The 21,315-nt window shown below is 41.0% G+C and overlaps 2 protein-coding genes across 10 annotated transcripts in view; both read right to left on the reverse strand.

The window, feature by feature from the left end:
• The window catches only part of cpne5b (copine Vb), a 108,376-nt gene extending 103,006 nt beyond the window's left edge, over positions 1 to 5,370 (reverse strand). For 3 of the 4 annotated variants that reach the window (XM_046384236.1, XM_046384237.1, XM_046384238.1), the window contains exon 1: positions 4,651 to 5,370. In XM_046384236.1, coding sequence (XP_046240192.1) covers positions 4,651 to 4,769 — 119 coding nt within the window. In that variant the 5' untranslated portion in view covers positions 4,770 to 5,370. The remainder of the gene's footprint in view (positions 1 to 4,650) is intronic. The other variant, XM_046384235.1, reaches the window with a different exon arrangement.
• Positions 5,371 to 15,379: 10,009 nt separating this feature from the next.
• The window catches only part of kif21b (kinesin family member 21B), a 56,567-nt gene continuing 50,631 nt past the window's right edge, over positions 15,380 to 21,315 (reverse strand). For all 6 annotated transcript variants that reach the window (XM_046384241.1, XM_046384244.1, XM_046384240.1 and 3 more), the window contains one exon: positions 15,380 to 20,914. Coding sequence is in view for 2 of the 6 variants with exons in the window: in XM_046384245.1 (XP_046240201.1) it covers positions 20,866 to 20,914 (49 nt within the window). In the remaining 4 variants the exon portion in view is untranslated. The remainder of the gene's footprint in view (positions 20,915 to 21,315) is intronic.

Consider the following 21,315-nt stretch of genomic DNA (forward strand, 5'->3'; position numbering starts at 1 on the left):
TTTTGTCGACAAGGTGAAATGTATGTCTCAGTTTTTCTCGCAGGCTCTGTGCTATTAGTGATAATAAAATTAAATCACTTGCGAGAGCAGAGATTTAATGTTTCTATCACTTTGTCTGTTGGTTTTCCTCTAAACACTCTGTCCACTTATTTGCATTTCTTAATGAATTCACTTTTGAGTTATTGTACAATGATGAGCCTGCCCACACCCATATGGTTCTCATCTCAGTCTGTCTTTGTTCATCTGCTCCCTCACCAGTCAGTCAAAGGTAAAGTCGGTTAGGCTGTGTGACATTAGGCAGGCTGCCCAGTCTGTTGTGCTACAAAATTACTGACAGCATGAGAGAGTGAGGAAAAAAGAGAGAGAGAGAATGTGTGAGAGAGAGAGGGAGTGTGTGTGTGTGTGAGAGAGAGAGAGTGAGGTTTATCTTACTGTTGCTGATGTGTGGGGTGGGTCATCCACTAGATAATTATGTTGCAGTCTGCAAAGCTGAGCTCATGTTTTAAACACCACATTCTTCTTATAGTTAATTAGCTTCAGTGATGCTTGCAGTGCAGCATATATACACACTTAAACTGCTCTGACCTGGAGATGTGATGTGAAAGAGTACGGGAAATGGGAGTGATGGTCTCCCGAGGGGTTTTATACACCGTGAAGCTTCTATATCTGTCCCAGATCCATAAAGAAATCTATCAGGTGCTGAAAAGAGGGTCCTCATAAGCTCAAATCTAAATGCAAATGCAGGCCATCCAGACATTTAAAGGAGTTTAATCATAGCAACTCATTCGATGTCTGAAGAAAACAAGCTGAGAAATCCCACATCTCCAGTTTTAGGAAGCCATCCAGTTGCTACAGGAACAGAATCATTATACCACAACCACAAGTCAGCCACTATGACCTTATTGAAGATCCCAAATTAGGTGTCACTCTCAAGTTATCAGCAAATCATTAAAGGTTTAATTGGTTCTCTCTGCAATGTGAACTTTGACACCTCACCCTTCCTGACCCCTGTTTGTTTCCCGTCAATCTTCACCTTCTACATACATATAAGGGCCAAGATGCATTTAGCAATATTCCTATACAGCCTGCAGATACTTAAAATTGATGAGATGAGACTCTTTTCCATCTTTTATTATAATGAATTCAAATTAGCATCCTGCCACAACTGAAGAATAGCTCCGGAGTTGTCAATTTAATCTGGTAGAGATCTCCTCTATTAACAATGTTCTGTTAGAGCAAAAGCAAAGATAAACTTTTGATTTTTGATCTTGACTTTATTGGTCAGCTTTATATAGTATCTGACAATAGACCTAAAGCTGAATATAGCCCACCATCACAAAACATATATAACTTCTACTGGCCCTTATGCCATAGGTTTAGTGCCAATACACACATTTTAATCAGCTACCAGCCTACAACACTATGCACCTTAAATGTAATGATGATACAAGAAAGGAACAAACTGTGGCTGTTGGTCAACAGTTGTAGTAAAATAAAAGTCAGCTACTGGCTTTGGAAACCCTGAGCTGTAGTTGCTCAGTTTTGCGGATTTCTTGCACTGGCTTCAGCACACCCCAGCACATTTACCAGTAATGCCAGGTGAGCTCACTGCTTATCAATATCACTCTCAGCAGCTGCTGCTCCTCCATTGACTGGCCTTCTCTTCAATACACACAAGCCTGACGGTCTCTCCTCAGCTGACTGCACCGTTTGGTAAATGGCATCGGGACGCATGAGCACTTCTTTATGATGTTTGAATTGACTGGACAGTCAGACAACGGAGCAGAAATGGGACAACAGACTTTGACTGCTGTGAATGGAAATGGAGAAATCGAACAAAAGGCTGAACAGAGGACTGTGGCTTGGCTTTGTGGCATAGGATTTACACCTCCGCTTTCCTGTCTACATGCCAGTTGTACCTTTCATTTCTACCCAGGAGCCAGACCATTGACTGACAAGTCCTGTGGGAGTGTAAATACTAATTAAAAGAAAATCAGGCCGGATTTTGGCCTCATGAATCCTTTTTATTTCCTGTCGTGTCAAACTGTTTTAAGCTTTCCCAGAACATGAATGTGCTGGAATTAACACATTAAACATAGTGATAACTGTGAAAAAGGTGACAGACATATTTCAAGGATGGCCTGTTTGTATGGTGAAGGGTGGTCATCTAAAACCACATGTTAAAGGTTCTGAGTATGGAACTGAGTATGACTTCTCGCATTAGCATTTTGCATTAGCAAAAAATTAGCAACAAATGCAGAATAACTCCACGCAAATAAAACACTCTGTGCAACTTCCTGCCACCAAATCCTTCAGTCCTCCCCCTCCCTTAATGAATGACAATCCAATTCCTATCATTTCCCCCCCTTTTTTTACAGAGCCCAATTCCCCCCCCACCCCATTTGTCATTGGTCCTGATAATAATACCCTGTCAAAAGCAGGGGCTGTAGCCTGTAATAAGGGGTATTAACCCAGAGAGAACAGCTATCATCATGATTTGGAGGTTTCAGAGCTGTGCATGTACATGATGACAAAGGAAGAATAGTGAAGAGGACCCAACAGGGAGCCTCTTCTCTTGAATAGAAATCTGACTCACACAACATCTGTACGGAGGATTTAGAGGATTTGTGAGGCCTTGAACTGTTGATGGAAGTGTTTGAATGGGACAGAAATATATAGCTGTTAAGTTCTTCTGCTTCGGGGGAGATTAAATATTTATTATAACTCCACAGGAATGACAGTGTATGTAGGAAAATTGGACATTGTGCATACTTAAGGTGTCTTCAAAGATCATCAGGCTGTAATTTATTTCAATCCTATACCAAGCACAATCACAGTAAACCAACCTCCTAATCAGTAAGCTTGTTTAGACTATGTTACATACATATTCCATACAAGTTACATCATAATTACTCACATTTCATTTAAAGTTGGAATCTTGCACACTCCAAATGTCTGCTTATCTCAGCTTTTCTTGCTGCTATTTCTCAATCATATTCTCTCTCTCTTACACACACACACACACACACACACACACTCACAGTAGCAGCAGCAGCCGTGAAGCAGCAGGGAAATGTATTGACCCTCCCTATTCGATTAATGATTTTTTTCTTCCTAAACTCCTCTTCTTTCTGGTAGGAGAGGCACCTGCCCCACTACTCCTGTCTGTCTAACAGCTCAAAAGCACACATACACACACGTTGTCAGAGAATTTGCATAAATGCAGGGAGTTGTCAGAATACTCCTAATTTACCTGAATGGTGCTTAATTGCATATCACTGAGGCGCATAATCTCAATCGTCTCATCATTACAAGCTGGAAAACACAAAAACCAAAACCATGCGTGGCTTTGACTGATACGCAACACTCTGCTAACCGTCCTTTCTAAACTGATTCTCCACTATCGGCCACCACTTCCTACACGACACAAACAGACAAACGATTTTTCATTCAGCAAACTGAAACACACTCAATTTCTTTCCAGTCTCTACTTTTTTTTTTTTTTTTGCTCTGAGCTGAGAGATGTAGCAACGAGCTTCTCTGAACATCAGAAAGCCCATCAATAATGCACACACAGCTTGTTATAGCTCAAACTCACTCTGCTTCGATGGCTCACCAACCTAAGACCCAGCATCAAAGACCAGCGATGTGTGTGTGTGTGTGTGTGTGTTTGTGTGTGGATGAGCACACATTCCAGCACTTGAGTGTATGTCTGAGAGGAAAGGCGTTGAAAGCACTGAAAACCTCCTCTAACAGGAAGGGGAGTGACTGTTTATGTTCACTGAACAAAACCTGCGAGGAGATTCATCTGGAAAAGATGGATTTATTTTCCTGAAGTGCTATCTCGAAAAACAGAAATAGCTTTGAACTGAATAATGAAGAATGAGACTAAGACTAAAGAACGGGATAATTTAGAGTGGGCCACAAGCACTGTGTGAATTTGATGTAAACGGTGGAATCTCTCACATCAATGCAGGAGAGGGATGAACGCAGCTTTCTGTGATTTGCTTGTGCTGAAAGCAGCCAGCGGTTACAGTGGATACAGTGAATGGGCTTCAGTATGAAAGAGGCTTCTGCCTTACAGCAAAATATGCAATACATAAGCACCACCATGCGCACGCACATCCACAAAAATGAACACAAAGCAGGGTCTATCAGGTGCTCAGAGTTTTGTGACATGAGGTGCAACACTTTCAATCACATCAGGTTGTTCTGCTTGTTATCACTCAGCATTAAAATAAGTTTGTCTCACATGATTCTTGGTGCACACAACCTTTGTTTCCGTTGATATCTGTCTGTAAAACGCCTGCATGCATGAACAAATGTGACATTCAGTGGGAGTTTTTTTTTTTCTTTTTCGAACTTCTTCTGACACTAATGTACACAAATCAGTCGAAAACTCTTACCATAGACAGACTGGATAAAAAAAACTTCCGTGAGAAGTAAACTAGAGCCACGCTGGCTACAATGCGGTTTATCACTGCACTGAGTAAGTCACAGTGCAGATCACCTTCTCACTGAACATTTTAACTCAATTCCACAGACAGGGTGGAGCGCCGTCACAACTTTTTTCCACCCAGCATCTCCACAGCCGAACTTTCCCGACCCGTCGGTTGCGCTCTCGGCTCTCTGGCGGACGTTTCAACTCACCTGCAGGAGACGGTGATTTCTACTTTGGTGGCCGGGATGTTGCCGGTGATCGGATCGAAGTCGTACACCGACGACATGTCCTCTAGCTTGTCCATAACGTCTCCCTCCATCATCTCCATGGCCAGATCTCGGGATGGCTCGGGTCTGATCCGGGAGCCGCACAGCCTGGCCCTGACGGAGCGCGTCGAGTCTCCGGTGACTCCAGAGACCAGATCAGAGACCAGACGGTCTCCGGTCCGACCGGGTGAGGCAGCCACTTCACAAATGTTGAAACTGGAGAGGAGGGAGGAGGGAGGAGGATGAGTGGGGAGTGTGGGGGGGTGGCTGAGTGAGTGGACAGAAGCTAAAGGCAGAGGCGCACTTGGTTAACTGTCCATGCAGCGTTAATTTAAAAAAAAAAATGCTAGGACAGTATCTGAGATTACTGTTGCACCCTCACCGACCGGCTGCACATCACATGGAGAGGTGGACTTCTCTCTGCTCTTTGTCTTCAGTCTGCGCTCACGGCAGAGCGGGAGGAGAGAGAAAAGGCTAGATACTCTCCAACACACCCATACTCCTCCCACACTCAAGTGCTGGCAACCCTGCCCATGCCCCGCTGCATGCTGCTGCTGCTGCTGCTGCTGCAGACAGCCTCGGTGCTGACCGTCATGCTCATTTAATTGCGCACTGATGTCATTTCATATTTAAGACTTTATCTGAGGCGTGGAAGAAAAAAAAAAAAAAGAAATGTTGCGCGAAATCCTTCAAAACCGTGAAACAAAAATCAGTTTGTCAACAGACACTTGTGACACCCTGCTGTTGAGGCACATGGTGCTGAACAGAGGTTTCAGAGCTGGTGGTCTGGACCCCTACAGGGTAAGTCTGAGGGGTCTGGAAATAGTAGGGAAGAAATATGGCTTCAGTGTATTGTGTTTTGGCTGCAGTGACTTCCTTTTTATGTTTTCATGGATTATTGGATCATTTTAGCCCATCAGCCTCTTAAAAGTTTGTCATATAAATTCATTCTGAGGAGGAGCCAATCAGTTGAACTGCTTTCAGTGTATTTGACAAGGTCTTTGAAGTAGAAATAGCTTCGTTTCAGTGGGTCCTCACAAGCCAAAAAACGTTGGAAAGGGGCCACTGCAGAGCAACTTTGGAGGTGCAAAAAAAAAAAATAAAAGATTTCAGCACCACAACAATGGACAGCTCCCTCAATAAACCACCCAGCTCAAAAAAGGGTGTTCAGGAACTTTCTTTAGCCTTTCACTGAGTGATAACTGTACATCCAGCCAGAGGTGTTCACTCCAAATGGATGTGGGAATGTGGAAGCTCTCCAACGTGTGGAGTTTAGCAGTTTCCTGTGGTGGAGGAGACACAAGAAAGAAATTTTCAGAGATGCAGTTAACAATTGAAATGTGTTCATGCTGGCTGATTTAAAAATCAATATTAATTACAGGAAGGGAATTACATAGAGATTTAATGGCCGCCGTCCATCATTAGCCTGTTGTATGGAGTTAAGACCTGCCCTGTAAACCACAGTGTAATGAATATGCTAAACTGGTGCATTCGCCTGCCAAGAAAGTGATGGATTTGTCATTTCTGGATAACTACAGTTCCTGAATATTGTGTGTGTGTGTGTGTGTGTGTGTTATCCTTTCTTCATTGCTCTCTCCTTCTAACTCACCACATCTCTTTTTGTCTTTTTTTTACGCTTATACAAAGGACACATATGAACTGCAGTTAAAACTAGTTGTGACCAGTAAACAAATAACCAGATGTTTCCCACAGATTACTGGATGCTTCCACAAAAAAATCACTTCTGACCTACTTGGAAAACTACAGTTGTCACTTGTGAGCCAACATGGAAACAGAGACATCAGAATTCCCACATCATTCTACCTTTTCTGCCTCTGTCTTTTTCCTCTCTCTCTCTCTCTCTCTCTTTCTGTCATACTCACTCTCACACATCACACACATGCACACACACACACACACACACACACATGCACACACACAAAGACACAGAGCCATAAACCATTTTACCTCCTTTCATAAATGGGTGCAGAAGCACACAGCTCTTTCCTGCATAGAGCATCTATACCGTCAGGATTCTGGAAATCACTTTATAGCAGCACAGGACACTGCTGCCCACACAGCCCTGCAGCTCAGGATCAGGAACACACACACACACACACACACACACACAATCATTCTTTCAAACGTACATACCAAGGTGGACAAATAAACACAAATTGCTTCCTCTCATGTTACTGAACAACCCACAAACAGAAGATAACAGAAGATAAAGAGACGCACACACACACACACACACACACACACGTAGACACACACCCTTTTCTGTCTAGGATGATTCATGTATTTTAAGCGCTTGCTGTTTAGTGTGGGTGAGCACATTATTGCAGATGTTCCGAGGAGTGGGTTGGCAGGAGCAGGGCCAGAGGACAAGGGCAAAAAGAGAAGAAAACAAACAGAGGAAGGGCATAAAGAAGACCTTCACAACAGCTAATTTGTCTCGAGTCAAAAACCTGTGCTATGAAATGAGCACAAACCGGGATTCAAAACTAAATTAATAATGATTCACAGTAATTAATATGGTGATTTTCAGCACTGCTCCTTAAGTCTGATCAGGTCTGTCACAAACCAGCATCCCAATAACCAGTTGATTATTCAGAATAATTAATGCAGAAAAACTAACACTCATTAATGCTGGAAAAGTTGGTGCATTGATTGCTAGGCAACAAAGGCTGGTTTGGATATTCTCATGTTCTCTCTGTCTGGCTACAAACATACCACCTTTTTAAAACCTGCCAACAGAACCACTGGAAAGACCTTTTCATCTTTAAGAGTTTATTAATTGCTGCCAGTTGCTAACAAACAAAACACTGAGTGGTGCTTAATTCTGAAAGTCTCAAGATGTTTGCTTGTTAAGTGATCAAATCCAAAGACTTAAAACAAAACATTGGATATTACCTTTAAATGCTCTTGCCATCCTTTTGCAGTGGATGGACCTGGAGGTGGTCAATGCTTTGTGCTGCTGGTCACATTAATAACACCATGGTGGATTCAATTGTCCCTTTTCCTCCTTCCCTGTCCTATTCTCTTTGCTTCCTGCAGTTTCCTAAGCACTAATTACAGTGTTTATGCTTACTTGCGTCATGCTGGCCAAAAATATCGCCTTTCTGGAAGCAATTATGCAAAAACAGATAAATGCCCTGTCAAGCAAGTGAAGCTCCTTACAACAAAATATGTGTTTTTAATTCCCACAACCTGGAAAATAAAGACATTTGTTTACTCCTCTATTTTCATTCCTCAACTACCTTATTTAAAAGTGAAAAATAGAAATAAATTCACCCATTAATACATTTTAAATGTCTGATCTTACTGTACTTTTTCCTAAACACAGGGAGTGGTCAGCTAATACTTGTTAATCAGGGAATCTGTTGGCATTTTCAGACAGGAAATGACTTACAATTTTGCAGTCTCCTTCAAACTTGACATCAGCTGACTGCGTCTTTGTCAAGCTTAGTGTTGTGGCTGCTGGTGGAGAGAATGAAAAGGATCAGCGATAAATGGTAAATGCAGTTTTCAGTTGATAGACTGTATTCACTCTGCTTGGTAGAAATTTGTGTTGTATTTCATCTCATAAAGAAAATATCTCCCACAACACAACACATTTTTACTTCTGGAGGTCATTTTAGCGGAGATTTGTTCTTATTCTCACATGTAACCGGCCAAATGAAGTTGACCTGATTTCATGCTGAAACAAAACACTGCACTACCTCACAATCAAAGAGTAAGAGTATATGTACTCACTAATGAACCTTTGGACACATATCATGGTGGATGAAATTATTCAAAAGTTACCTCATATCAAACCATGAGGCACAGCAGCCTGAGGAACTGTGCTGTTACATTTTAAATAAAAGATTCAAGTACTTGCTTAATGCTCCAAGCTCCCATCCAAAACTCAGCTAGTGATTTCAGAGGTGTTTCTGTGAAACACAGGAACTTTCAAGCTAAACGCACAACAAAGATGTGTTTTTATACTGTGCTTTGGCTAAGAAAATGTCAGTATTTAGGAAGCTTTTTTGTTAAACCCCTGGTGCATACTAGACTGTTATCAATAACCGTATACACTGTATAACACTGGAATATCCACTGAGCTGGAATATCACTAACAGCTAATACAGTAGGTCTATGTTCTCATTTGTTGTATGAAAACTTTTGGAATCCTTCCTGAAAGTAGATGGTGTACTGAAAGCTTCCACCTTGAAATTTGAAATAAAGCAGCCTACTCAAAAAACAGCACAGGGAACAGATGTTTTTCATGGAGAAACACTTAAATGGTGTCTTATTATTAAATTAATGCCTGTTTGGTGCAGCTTAAGTGAACAACAGTGAACTCTGATTCATAGAGAAGGCGCATTTGATAAACGGCAGCTCCAAAGGGCCACATGTTCCCTCCCGGAGTGTAATCCCGCTTTGTGGCCCAGCGGTTTAATCCGGAATCAAACCCCTCCTGAGGTGGGAAACATCCCAGAGAAACCTTTTACGAATGATTTCTCTGAGATGGACAAACAAACAGATGGGAGGCCCCACAGATAGGCGCATACACTCACATACATATGGTATTTATGGCTACATCAGCCTAGGTGGCTGATTGATTGGCTAACAGCCCAGGGCTCCCTCAGGCTGCAGCAGCAGTGGGGATTCGAAAAACTGGATGATGGATTAGAGCTGCAAAACAATAACAAAAAAATAACCACATTTTTCCTGAGCAGGTCCACAGTAGATTCACAAGCGTTCAAGCTAATTATGAACTTCTTGATTTAGCACTCGCTGCTCCCCTTAATCAAATGAGTAGCTGCTCACTCGAAAAGTTTTAATGGTATGTGTAGTTTCTCTGCTGAGGGAAGTTCATCTCTGGCACCCCTCTTTATTTTTAACAATAAAGCATATGTTCAGTAGGTTTAGCTCATTGCCAATAACCATATATTGTGACTGAGTTTGCATGCAGAAAATGAAGTGAAGATGATATCAGACTGAGAAAAAAAAACACTGCCAGCAGGCAAAGTTTACAACAGGGACTTACACTGTGGACAAAAAGTATTGGGATGGGGTTGGGAAATCTTAATGCTTCAGCATACCAAGACATTTTGGACAATGCTGCTTCTAACTTTGTGGCAAGAGCTTAGGGAAGGCCCTTTTCTATTCCAGCATGACTGTGCCACAGTGCTCAAAGCAAAGTCCATAAAGACATGGCTGGATGAGTTTTGTGTGGAAGAACTTGACTGGCCCACACAGAGCCCTGACCTCCTTTGGGATGAACTAGAACAGAGACTGTGAGCCAGGCCTTTTCCATAAAAACACAACATGTTACTTTTACACCGTAGTGAGTCCATTTCCACCTGTTAATTAAGAAGCTTCAAAGGAGCTGGTATAGGCCAGTTTTCAGCAGAGCCCAGGGATCTGTTTCCTAATGTTTACATGCTTTTTGCTAAGCTAAGTTAACTATCATTGGACTGTAACTTCATCTTTCATATTTATCTAACTCTCTGCAATTAAGTGAAAAAGTGTATTTCCCAAAATACTGAACTATTTGGAAACTATTTATTACTATTTAAAATGCTTTAAAACACACTCAAATCAACAACTTAAGCTTGACTTAATACATGATACGCAAAAGCCAAATTAAAGAAGCTAGTTATTCAAACTAAAGAGGACAGCAAATGTACCACAGTCTTAATTCTGTTTTTATTTGTGTTTTCTGAGCTTTGAGCTTCATGTATGTATCATAGTAAATTACTGGACATCCTCCCACTAATTCTGTTATCGCTCGTGTGTAATTTGAGAAGAAAATTGACAATATTTTCTGGCTTGACAGCACTTATTTCAAATTACAAAACACGTTGCAAAATAAAATCTGCCCTAAGGTTATGTGGATGTAAAGTTCAGGCTTTTACAACATAATACGTTTATGACTACGACTATTATATTTGTCAAGCCACCTCACTCATGTTCTGAAGAACTAGGTCACTTTGGCATTTCCTCAGCACAGTCACACCAAGTGGCTTTTATCATGCATGTGAAAACACTGTATAATTGGTCTTATTAGTATTTGAAAGGTTTTTTAAACAGTCCTTTATTGGAAAAGAAAACTGAGGATTGTGTTAGAAGGTGAACGCTGTGAAGTGTCCTGATAAGGAGTACAGGTGGTGGATAATGTTTGACAGGACTGTTGGGATGACAGATCAAAGGTCCAAATCTGTTTTTCTGTCAGATCAGCCTTCACACTTCAGAGGGTTTTCTGTCGGTTGAGTGACTTTAAATCTGATCCGGGTGAGTGTGCCTCTGAACATACGCTCTCTCAATACTTCTGTGGATCTTACAAACTATTTTCCAACACATGTGCACATGTTAAATCCAAAGGCTTTCTAGTGTGTGGAAGCATCCTGGTCTGCAGCATCATGTTGGAACTGACCTTCTACCCAGCAGTCGCACTCATGTATTTCTTTGGAGTGATGAGAGCCACACAGAATGATCGGGTTGAGCTGAACGATGGAGCGTCAATGAACGTGTTCTGTCTGTTCGTGCTAGTACAGCCGCTGTGTCTAGTGCTGGGAGGATACACCGGCATGGCTACATACCTCCTCACAGCTCTGGTGTCCTACAACTTCCTGCCTTGGAGGGAGACAAAACAGCCTGCAAAAAGTAAAGAATCAAAGAAGAAGACGAAGTGAGACAAAGGAACTTAAACTGCGTGGAGGCGAAGAGACTCAACAGATTGCGAAAGAGAAATGTATTTATGTCAAGAATAAGCATTTAATGTGAAAATTCTCCTGCTGCCTTGCTTTGCTGCAGCTATTTAACCTGTTCTCACTAAAGTGTTTTTCATCTGCAGTTGTGAATATCTGTGAGAAAGTACATTATCCAGGGTCATCCTCTGTGAAGGAAATGACTAATTTTATGATTCCTGATGCAGCAATAGGTTTTATTTCAGACAAAAATCGATGGTTCGCTCCGTAGTTTCCATAACACCTACTAATGGTAATGAAGGAACTGACAAACAGAGATGCATCAAATACTGGGAAATGTCATCAACTGAAAATCTAACATAAAAACAACTGAAGAAACTATAGTGTAATTCAACATAACTTATCCAAGATAGTGACAACAGATTTATATTTTCAGCATGTAGCTGAATGTTAAATGGCAAGATTGATGCCGCTCTCATGTTTGTATGGTAAACATAAAGGTAACGGCAACATCCACAGGCAACAAGGTGAAACTATTCCTTTAAATGTGGAACTTCATGACCAGCAAAACACCTGGACAGGTAATATATATATATATATATATATATATATATATATATATATATTGCTGTTTTTGGATCACAATTGTGTGTGCTTATATGAAAGCGTATCGCTCTAAAACAGGAAAATGAAGTGATCGCCTCTTCTCATCCATAAAATAACACCGAATGCCTGCTTCCGTCTTCCGTTTCTGCTAAACATCATTATATAACTCGGTGTATACCTAACTCAACACGAATGCGTCTCATCTGCGAATTAATGAAATATTAAACACATCATACACATTCATGAATGTTGCCCGCAAATCTCCGCACAAAAACACAATTATTACAAACACTTGGGGGAGAAAAAGCAGCATTGTGTTTTTTAATTATCCACCCATGTTAATGAATGACTGTATGTCCCTCTGATGTGGTTAAATCTGGTAGTGCCGTGTGTGTGTGTGCTTTATAAAACCGGACTCAAAGGAAGACTGTATAATGGGATTAGACTGTGCTATTTAGTTGATAGTCTCAGGCTTTGTGTGTGCAGATTCTCACTGTGTGTATCTGTAGAAACAGTTTTTTGTTGTTGTTTTTTTCTTAAAAAAAAAAACAATGTTTATGACTTTCCTAAGCATTAAAATCCTTTTTGAGTTCATGTCATATGAAGTCATTTTCCAGGCTCTGATTGTGTTGTTTGTTTCGCACAGTGCCTTTTGTCTTTTCCTATACATGTTCAAAAAGCAATACAGAGTCACTTTAGTGCTTCACATCGATTGTACCTGCCAGCAGCTGTCAGGCAGAAAGCTTCTTTTTGCGTACAGCATCAACACTTCATCCACAAACCTCACTCAGATACGCAGCAGCTTACTACAATTTGTCAATTCGTTTAGTTAGATTAGTTATGATTACATTTAGTAATGAACGTTTTGGGCGGTGGTTGCCATTTATATTTTTTAAAATGAATATAAAAGGAAGATTTTTTGATATTTGAATCTGCCTTAATTGGATAAAAGCAACAGATGTTGGACTCAAATGAAGATAAGTGAGTGATTTTCTTTGCCACTCTGTTTTTTGGCACCGGGAATTAACTTAACTTGAGCACATTCAAATAAGATGTGTTGAACTTAATTATGATGGAAAGCTGTCTACCCTGCTTCTGTGGTCCATTACCTGCACTTGTTACTAACTTTCAATAGCATTTTTACACAAGCTATGACTGAGTCACAAACAACTGCCTTTTAAGTATGTAGAATATCAACTTTATAAGCAATTTTAGAGGTGAGGTACAGCCTGGACTGGTTGATAGTCAGCCGCAGGGATGACACACAAAGTCTGACAATCACACACACTCAAATATGGGAGCAACGTAGAGTAGCCAATTAAGCTAATGTTTTTGGGACTGTGGGAGGAAGCAGAAGTACCCGGACAAAACCCACTCAGGCACAAGGAGAACATGAAAACTCCGCACCGAAGGGCCCAGACGCACATCTGGAACCCCTCTTGCTGTGAGGCTAACCACTGCACCACAGCAGAAACAAACTGCACAAAATAAATATGGATTTACTGTGTATACTGTGGTAGAAGCCGTATATTGTGTCACTGGAGGATTAATCGTCTTTTGATTTGTTTGGTCTGGTTGCCACGGTGATATGTATGATTTGGGTCACGTGGGCACCGTAGATGACAGCCGTAGGCTATATAAGGGGCCGACTCACCTGCACTGGGGGAGGAGAGAGGGAAGTTAGGTAGTCGTAGTTTTTGTTGACCGCCTTTGTTCAGTTTGATCGCTTTTGTTACACATTCACAAACAGTGCAGTTTTACCATAAACTGAAAGCCGCTGTAGTAGCCGTTGTGTTTTTCGTTAAATGCCTTGAAATTTACCTGGACTCAGCGTGCTACGTGCAGCAGCGCGTCATACAAATATACAGGACCTATTCTCTGCCTCTCCAGCGACTTAGAAAGGGACTGGAAAGTTGTAATACTGTGTCTGTGTCCACTCGATAAATGCAAGATGAACTCCTTTTTTCCTATGTTTTGGTCTCCGCTAATTAGTAAGGGAAATGTCTGTTGTTTTATCACATGCTCACTGAGTTCAGCAGTTAGCTGCTAGCTTGGCAGTGCGTTTATCAGCACTTAGGAGCTGAAACACGCTGTGACTACAGAGTCGGGTGGATGATCATCCACTTCCTTTCACATGCACGCAGTCATTTGATACATTATTGATACAGTTATATTGATTTGACTTGGCATAGCCTACTGTGACAAGCTGCAATCATGCTAGTGAGTCTTTGAGGCTCTCTCCTTAGCACAAAGCGGAGCCGAGACTGATGGTCTCGCGTCAGTAATTCATTTGGTAGTAAAGCAAAGAATTGGATGTATTGAGTTTTGACCTGATGTTGGTGCAAGATAAATGGACCTGCAAAGTTTTAACAATAAATCCTCCGGGGAACATCAGTGTTTGTATGGAATTTCGTGACAATCCATTTAATATTTGTCAAGATGTTTCTGTCTGTAGGCTGTGGAAAATGATGGACCAGCCCACTGACATGGCTGTCCCTCGTAAATTAAAGTGTTTTCAAATGTGAATTAAATTCATTTTAGTTTACTCACAAGTAAGCAGAATGAATATGGGACATTTCTCTTAGGGTATTTGGCTGAATTTTTCAATTTATTTTTATACTTACAAGATGATTGATAGAGTAGGACAAGGACTGATGGATCAGCAATTAAGAGTAGACTTACTGGAGCATTGTAGTGAAATGAAACAGAGGAAGACATTCAAATCAAATTTCAGGAGTTTATTATACGGAGAGAGCAGACGGAGCACATACACAGCTGGGACGTGACAGGGTTTGTGTATGGATGTTTATTTGTTTGTGACTGGCATCGTCAAATGGTTTTTTGCCTCCTCGGGGGCGTTAATGGCCGTCATACATCACAGTGCTTGTGTCTCCCGTCGCTGCTGGGACAAGCACAGCTCGACAGAAGTTAATGCTCAGAGTTTGCAGAGGAAATGAAGATGTACGAGTTTCTAGTCTGGATCTCTAGTTCTGAAGTAGAAACAAATGCATCTGGATGAGCAAGATTTCCCCACATCTACATCTAATCCCTTATAGCCTCTTTGCCTCCATTCTGAGTGATCAATAAACTTGTCATCCATCTTTAAAAAAGTAAAGGCAGAGGATCATTTCATTTCTCATCTGCTTTAGTCTGAACATCAAACAGAGTAGATCAAGAGTTAAGCGTTATAATATGCAGACAGCCGAGTAAATAAAAGTCCCGATCAGTTTGGTTAAAGAACAAATTTGTTTTAAGCTAATCACAGAAGTGTGATGTCAGGAAAAAGCTTCTTCAAGATCCAAATCACATAAGAATCAATATACAAAAAGATCTGAATTCATCACACCAGAAGACATAGAGGAGAGTTGTTTTTAACTTATTTATTTTCTTTAGGGAACATTGGATCCTTCATTAAATATTTACTTACATTATTTACAGTGAGATATTTTACATGGCTTGGTCACATGCACACTGTCGAATATAAAAAAAAAAACTGTACACACATTTACACTCATTTAAGAGAGGGAGTAGTCTGTGCAATAAAAAGGCACACATGACCTTTGACCCTGCATTTATGTCCCGTGAGTACATAGTTCACAGACTAATATTGTATTAGCATACGTGAGCTTGATGTGGGGGCACACACCCTTGAGCAGCTGCAGAGGAGAAGACGTGTGTTGGTGTGTGATTTGCTGCAAAGCAGTAAAGTGCCCTCTTGATCTGCAGCCCTCTTGATTGTGTTTAAATGCGATCCCATCCTCCTCAGCAGCCTGAGGCAAAGTTGAAAGTCAGCCATACTAATAAATTGAGCAGAGACGTCACCTGACTGAGAACAGAAATTTCACAATCTGTAGGACAATCTACAGTCCTCAGAGGAATGATCGTTATTGTCCTCCACACATGCCCTGTTTCTGTAAAGCAGTAAGGCCTGTTGGCTGAGGCACAAGGCTGTATCTGAGATGCTGACTACTTAGGTTTCACTTCTTAATAGTCATAAGATGGTTGGGCTGGAAATGCTACAGGTGGTAATCAGACAATCAGCTCGACCCCCTGTCTGTTCTGTGGCCTCATCTCCAGCAACCTCTTAGCAACCATGATGAAGCACAGCAAGCCTGTCAAGCTTTGAATTTCGCCACATGTTGAGCCCAGTGCCAGTTTGCATATTATGCAATATGAGGATGGCTTGTAAGCAATTCCAAAACCATAAACACATGCAAAAGCATGGGTATATGTGCTTATCTGTCCGTATGTAAGCCATAAATGTTAGTGTGTGTGGCTAACAGAAGCAAAAGTAATCCAGGGGTCTTCTGTAACAACAGTTTTGTATGGGGTAAAACATAAAATGAACCTGCATTAATAATTATTCCGTTTGTCATCGTTCCTTATCCTCAAATCCTTTTCTTAGAAAAATACAAACATTACAGCATGAATCTAACTACCGTGTTGTTGTCCAGGTGTGCTTGTTGTGTACTGCTGTGTGAAACTCATTGTTTCAAAACTGACGTCTAATTTAAATAAATAAATGTAAAATTTATGCTACCACTGTCTTCCATTTTCAACACAACTGCATGAGTTCAGGGTGAGAATCGAAAGCTTGACAGGTGTAGTCAGAATAACTACGAGGAGGCGGGGCTTTGCAAACAGTCACTTTTTTTCATACTACCATTAGGGGGCGCACATAAAGACACACACAGATTGAGCAAGTTATCAAACGTGAAAGTGATCTTTGCCTTTGAACAAATAGCTTCCCAATTTAAACCAGATGCTAATAGGCACTATGGGGACATACTATAGATTTTTTTTCACATTTCACTACAGAATATTGCCACCAGCTGGTGTACCAATTTGAGATTGGAAAATTGGACTGATCAAACAATACTTACTACATGTTCATTGGTATATTTTGTGTGATAATATCCCTTACAGAAAGGACATTTCATCAGGTAAGATTTTTCCCCAAGTTGTTGCAGGAGAAACAGATTAAGATTAGATCTTGTCATCTTGTGTCTCTGATTATATCTTTCTTAGAGTAATATAACTTGTTTGTGGTCAGCATTATTAAAAAAAATGGCTGAAAGCCACAGACAACCAGGGAAATAAGGATGGAGCTGGACTCTCCTGTGCGCATGCTGCTGAGCTACAGTGAAAATCGACATCCTCGGGTAGGATTTGCTAGAAAAAAAAAACGCAGGTTTTAAAGGCAGGGACATACAGAGGACTGTCTCTCTCTATGCCGCGACTGTTATCTTACATACTGTATCAGCACAACATTATTATGATTGATTTCTAAACCTACTGTAGAGCTAAACAGATGTGTTCTTTTCAGTACAGTTTCAGTGCTTTGAGCCTCATGTGAGACTCTGCCTTTGTAAACTAAGTCTAAAACTAGGCTTAATATATATCTTCATAAATATCTGGAATGCAGTTCACAGAGTATTCACAGCAGTGTTCATTATCCAAAGTGCATGTAAATCCTAACTTGCAGAGATTACTGAGACCAGCTAATAAAAAAAGAAGTCAGTTAACCTCGACTAAATCACATCTGTAATGTTGAAAGATGCATGACACACCTATTTACACACATCACCAAATAATGACGTGGTGCTGGCATCGGCACAGTTCAAGCCTCCTAAAGACAAGGGGCAACTTTGGGTGGGGTTGGTCCAACGCCAGATAATAACTTAGGGCTTCTGTTTGGCTTCAATAAATAAGAACGTTTTTGTTTTTACAAATAATTCTCCTACTGTCTGAGATTCAGAATGGCCAAAACCTTTTAAGATTTTGCACATCCACTGTCACTTCAGTGGTTTAAGATTGACAGTAAACGGTGGAATGATTTGCCAACTGAACTGGTTCGTTCTGAGAAGTCCAATCAACCAATGAGCACCACTTCTATCATGCATCCTTCAGCAAATATACAAGCATGGGGCACCTCAGAGAGTACCTAAAGCTATAGTACTACAACATTTTCTCTAGCAATAAGTAAGGAGTTTGGAGAAGTGGAAAAAACAGAGATAAAGCCTGTCTTAGCATTGTTATCACATGAAACACACCACAGAACTGGTGAGCAGGGTCAGTTTGGCTAATTAGCACAGATAAATACATAGTGTACAGTGAAGGGTCCAGTGGAGTCTGACCCAAGGTCAAGTGTATAACCCATCATGTTATGGAGGTTAATTTTCCTACTGACTAAATCTAGTACCACTCATGCCGTTTTTATAGACAAACTACTATACATTTACCATATTTTAAACATGTCATCAAGGTCAAAAATCAGTGCATATCCTCTCAAGAGTTGCAAGACTTTCAGCTTTGGCCAGATTGGGAAGATGTAATTTAAGATGTGTACGTTTTGTACAGAAAAGCACAGTACATAGATAATAGGTAAAGGGAATCAAATGCAAAAGCAAAACATGGAAATGAGTCTTTTACATACAGGGGTGGCACACTGATAGTACCTTTAAAGTAAAACTTAAAATTAAAATAAAAATCTCTCAAACAAGGCATTTGGTCAATTCAAAGAGCTACCTAAATTCACAGGGTCAACTAATGACTTCAGTATGAACAACATTATTTTCCTTCAACCTTTACCTGAGTTTCTAAACATTAAAAATATTAAACCTAAGAATACTTCAGCAAATCGCCCAACCCTCTTCACACATTTGCATTCACTTCCCACCCACCAGAATAAGACCACAACCCATGATTGCTGTAGAGTGTAAGCAGCTTCAAACTCATGTTGGCGGTACATACTCCCTCTTAGAGGAGAATTTGCAGAAAGTATGTGGAAAGTATTAGCTAGTTTCAGCACAAATGATTGCTGTTTTAAGATACAAGCATTGTTTAATCAAACTACATGTCTCCGGGTCTGTCCTAAGGAAAAGTGCACTAAATTACCAAAGAGCTCTTTTTTTTTCTTCCCAACAGAAGCAGTGACATTTCAGAGCTGCACAACAAAACTGTGACTGTTACAAACAGACATGAATTGGGTTTTTATCAAGAAGTAGAACTTTAAAATGCTGCGTGTCATTTTGGACTGGCACGCAAAAAAAAAAAGTTCATAAACTTTAAATGATGAGAATGCTGTTATCTGTGTTCATAACAAAAAGATAATTCAGCTGACTTTTAAGACTTGGGTTATTACTGTGGGAATGTGTATGTGGAGTGTTGCAGTGCTGAATTTGTTTCATTAAAGAGACCCTAAATCAACACAGTGAGGGATGGCAAGACCTATCAGGCAAGATGGATAACCGCAACATCCACTGAAGTCTTGTGTTTGTGTGAGTCCACAGTTTGTGCATATGTGTGTGTTGCCCACACGCATAATCTGCCACATAAACAGATTTGTACATCAGTGCACTGGTACAGGAAGTTTCTTCCCGCCTTTAAATGTAGCAGCAAATAGTGGGTGGAAGAAAATTGGGATTTTAATAAGAAATCCCTCTAAGCTATGACCTACTTTCACCCAAGTAATCTTGCTTGAAAAGCAGCTGGTAGAGCTGCGAGACCTCTAATTACATAGGCTTCACGGAGAAGTTCAGTAGTGGGGAAGGAGGAGGACTCTTCAGTAAGGCTGGTCAGTCTGGCACAGTCTCTAACCTTAAAGATCAGAGTGGAGCTGAAAGCCAGCAGGGGGTAAAACCGGTAGGGCTCCTATTTCCATTTGTGCAGAGGATAAATGGCAGGCATGGGGCACATGTACTGTAGGACGGTAGAGATAATGACCGGGCACTTTGGCCTCAGTGGAGCACTCGACTCACAAACTGCTTAAGAGTGTGTACTGTTTGTGTCATGTGCATATGCAGGGGTGTTTCTTCTTTTCGCCGCAGTTAGCACTTTGCAGATAATACAATCCGGTCAGATTCCCCCGGGAGCCAGTGCTACCTATGTTGTGCTACTGGACAGGAGCTTTCCTCTTTGCAAGGTCAGCAGCTAGACAGTCTGATAGCCCGAGTGCCACAGAGGATACGTCCACACAGAGATGAAGAGCCAGGTGTTAAATAAAAGACTTCAAAAATGTCAAGCACCAGGTGTTTGTGCACGGAGACCCGTAAAAATGTTCCCTCCCACCTCACGCCGAAGTCCAAAACAACTGAGGTAGGGAAAATAATAAATTAGGATAAGTTATTAACAGAAATGGACACAACTTGTGGAACACAATAAAGTTTCCGTGATATACTGAGAATGACTTCAGCTCTCAGGAGGGTGTTCTCGCAGCAAAAACTGATGGTGTTTTGTGTAGTTTTCCAGTGATGTTTAATCCAAGATCAGCAACTGTCTATTGATCATCCGCCATGATTAACACATGGTGTGATCCTCCAATGTGTTCACCATCCTGAATGAAGCAACAGAGGTCGCAGTTTTAAGTTAACGTCCCTCTGGTTCAAATTCAGCCCACATCTCGACTCCGACAGAACGCACACGTCTTTGACCAAACTCATCTCTCTGTGCTCTACAAGGACTCTGAAACCTTGGTGAAAGGACAGAAGGACACTTTTCCTTTTAATATCAGGCTGTGGTAGTTTTTATGTCAGGTGAGAAATTGTTCAGTCTTGTGTACCCACTGCCAGGAAGATGCAGTTTATCTTGTCCAAGATGCCTCACACCTGAATGGCACTTTCAAATTGTCAGTAAAAAAAAAAAACTGAAAAACTGAAAGGCAAATAGTTTTTTGCCTTTGAATACATATTCCACTTCAGCTTTGTCATTTGGACCTTGACAAAGAAAAAAAAAACCCTTGATTGCCTTGGAAACTGTTTTCAGTGTCCTATCTCATTGCTAGAAGAGCGCAGGTCACAGATCAGTGGCTGAAGTAGCAGCAAGAGAGCCGACAAAGGAACCATTTCGGTTGTCACCTCTTCCTCCACACCTTTGACGACCAGATCTTCACTGTCTTGTCGCTAGAGCGGGAAACAGAGAGAGAGAGAGAGAGAGAGAGGTGGGATGATGAGCAAAGGAAAGAAGGGAAATACAACAAAGGCAGAAAATAACAGAACATCAATCAGACAGTCTTCCCTTTCAAAAAACCCATTGTACATCAGACACAACACAAAGAGACTGACTTCAAAGTAGGCTTCACACACAGTTGCCCACACACACTTCATTAAAGACCCTTCTCCATGGTGTCAGTGAAAAAAAAAACACCTCTCTAACCTCTCTAAAAGTGCAGAAGTAAGTATGATTCATAACTCTGTAACAAGTAAATCTAATCAGCTTGTCCATAACTCTGCCACCAGCTCTCCAGGCAGTTGAATCTTCACTTTCTTATAAAAATTCCCACAGTCATTGCACTGTGCAATGG

The sequence above is a fragment of the Scatophagus argus genome, chromosome 3 (genome assembly GCF_020382885.2).
Source record: "Scatophagus argus isolate fScaArg1 chromosome 3, fScaArg1.pri, whole genome shotgun sequence".
Classification (NCBI taxonomy): domain Eukaryota; kingdom Metazoa; phylum Chordata; class Actinopteri; family Scatophagidae; genus Scatophagus; species Scatophagus argus.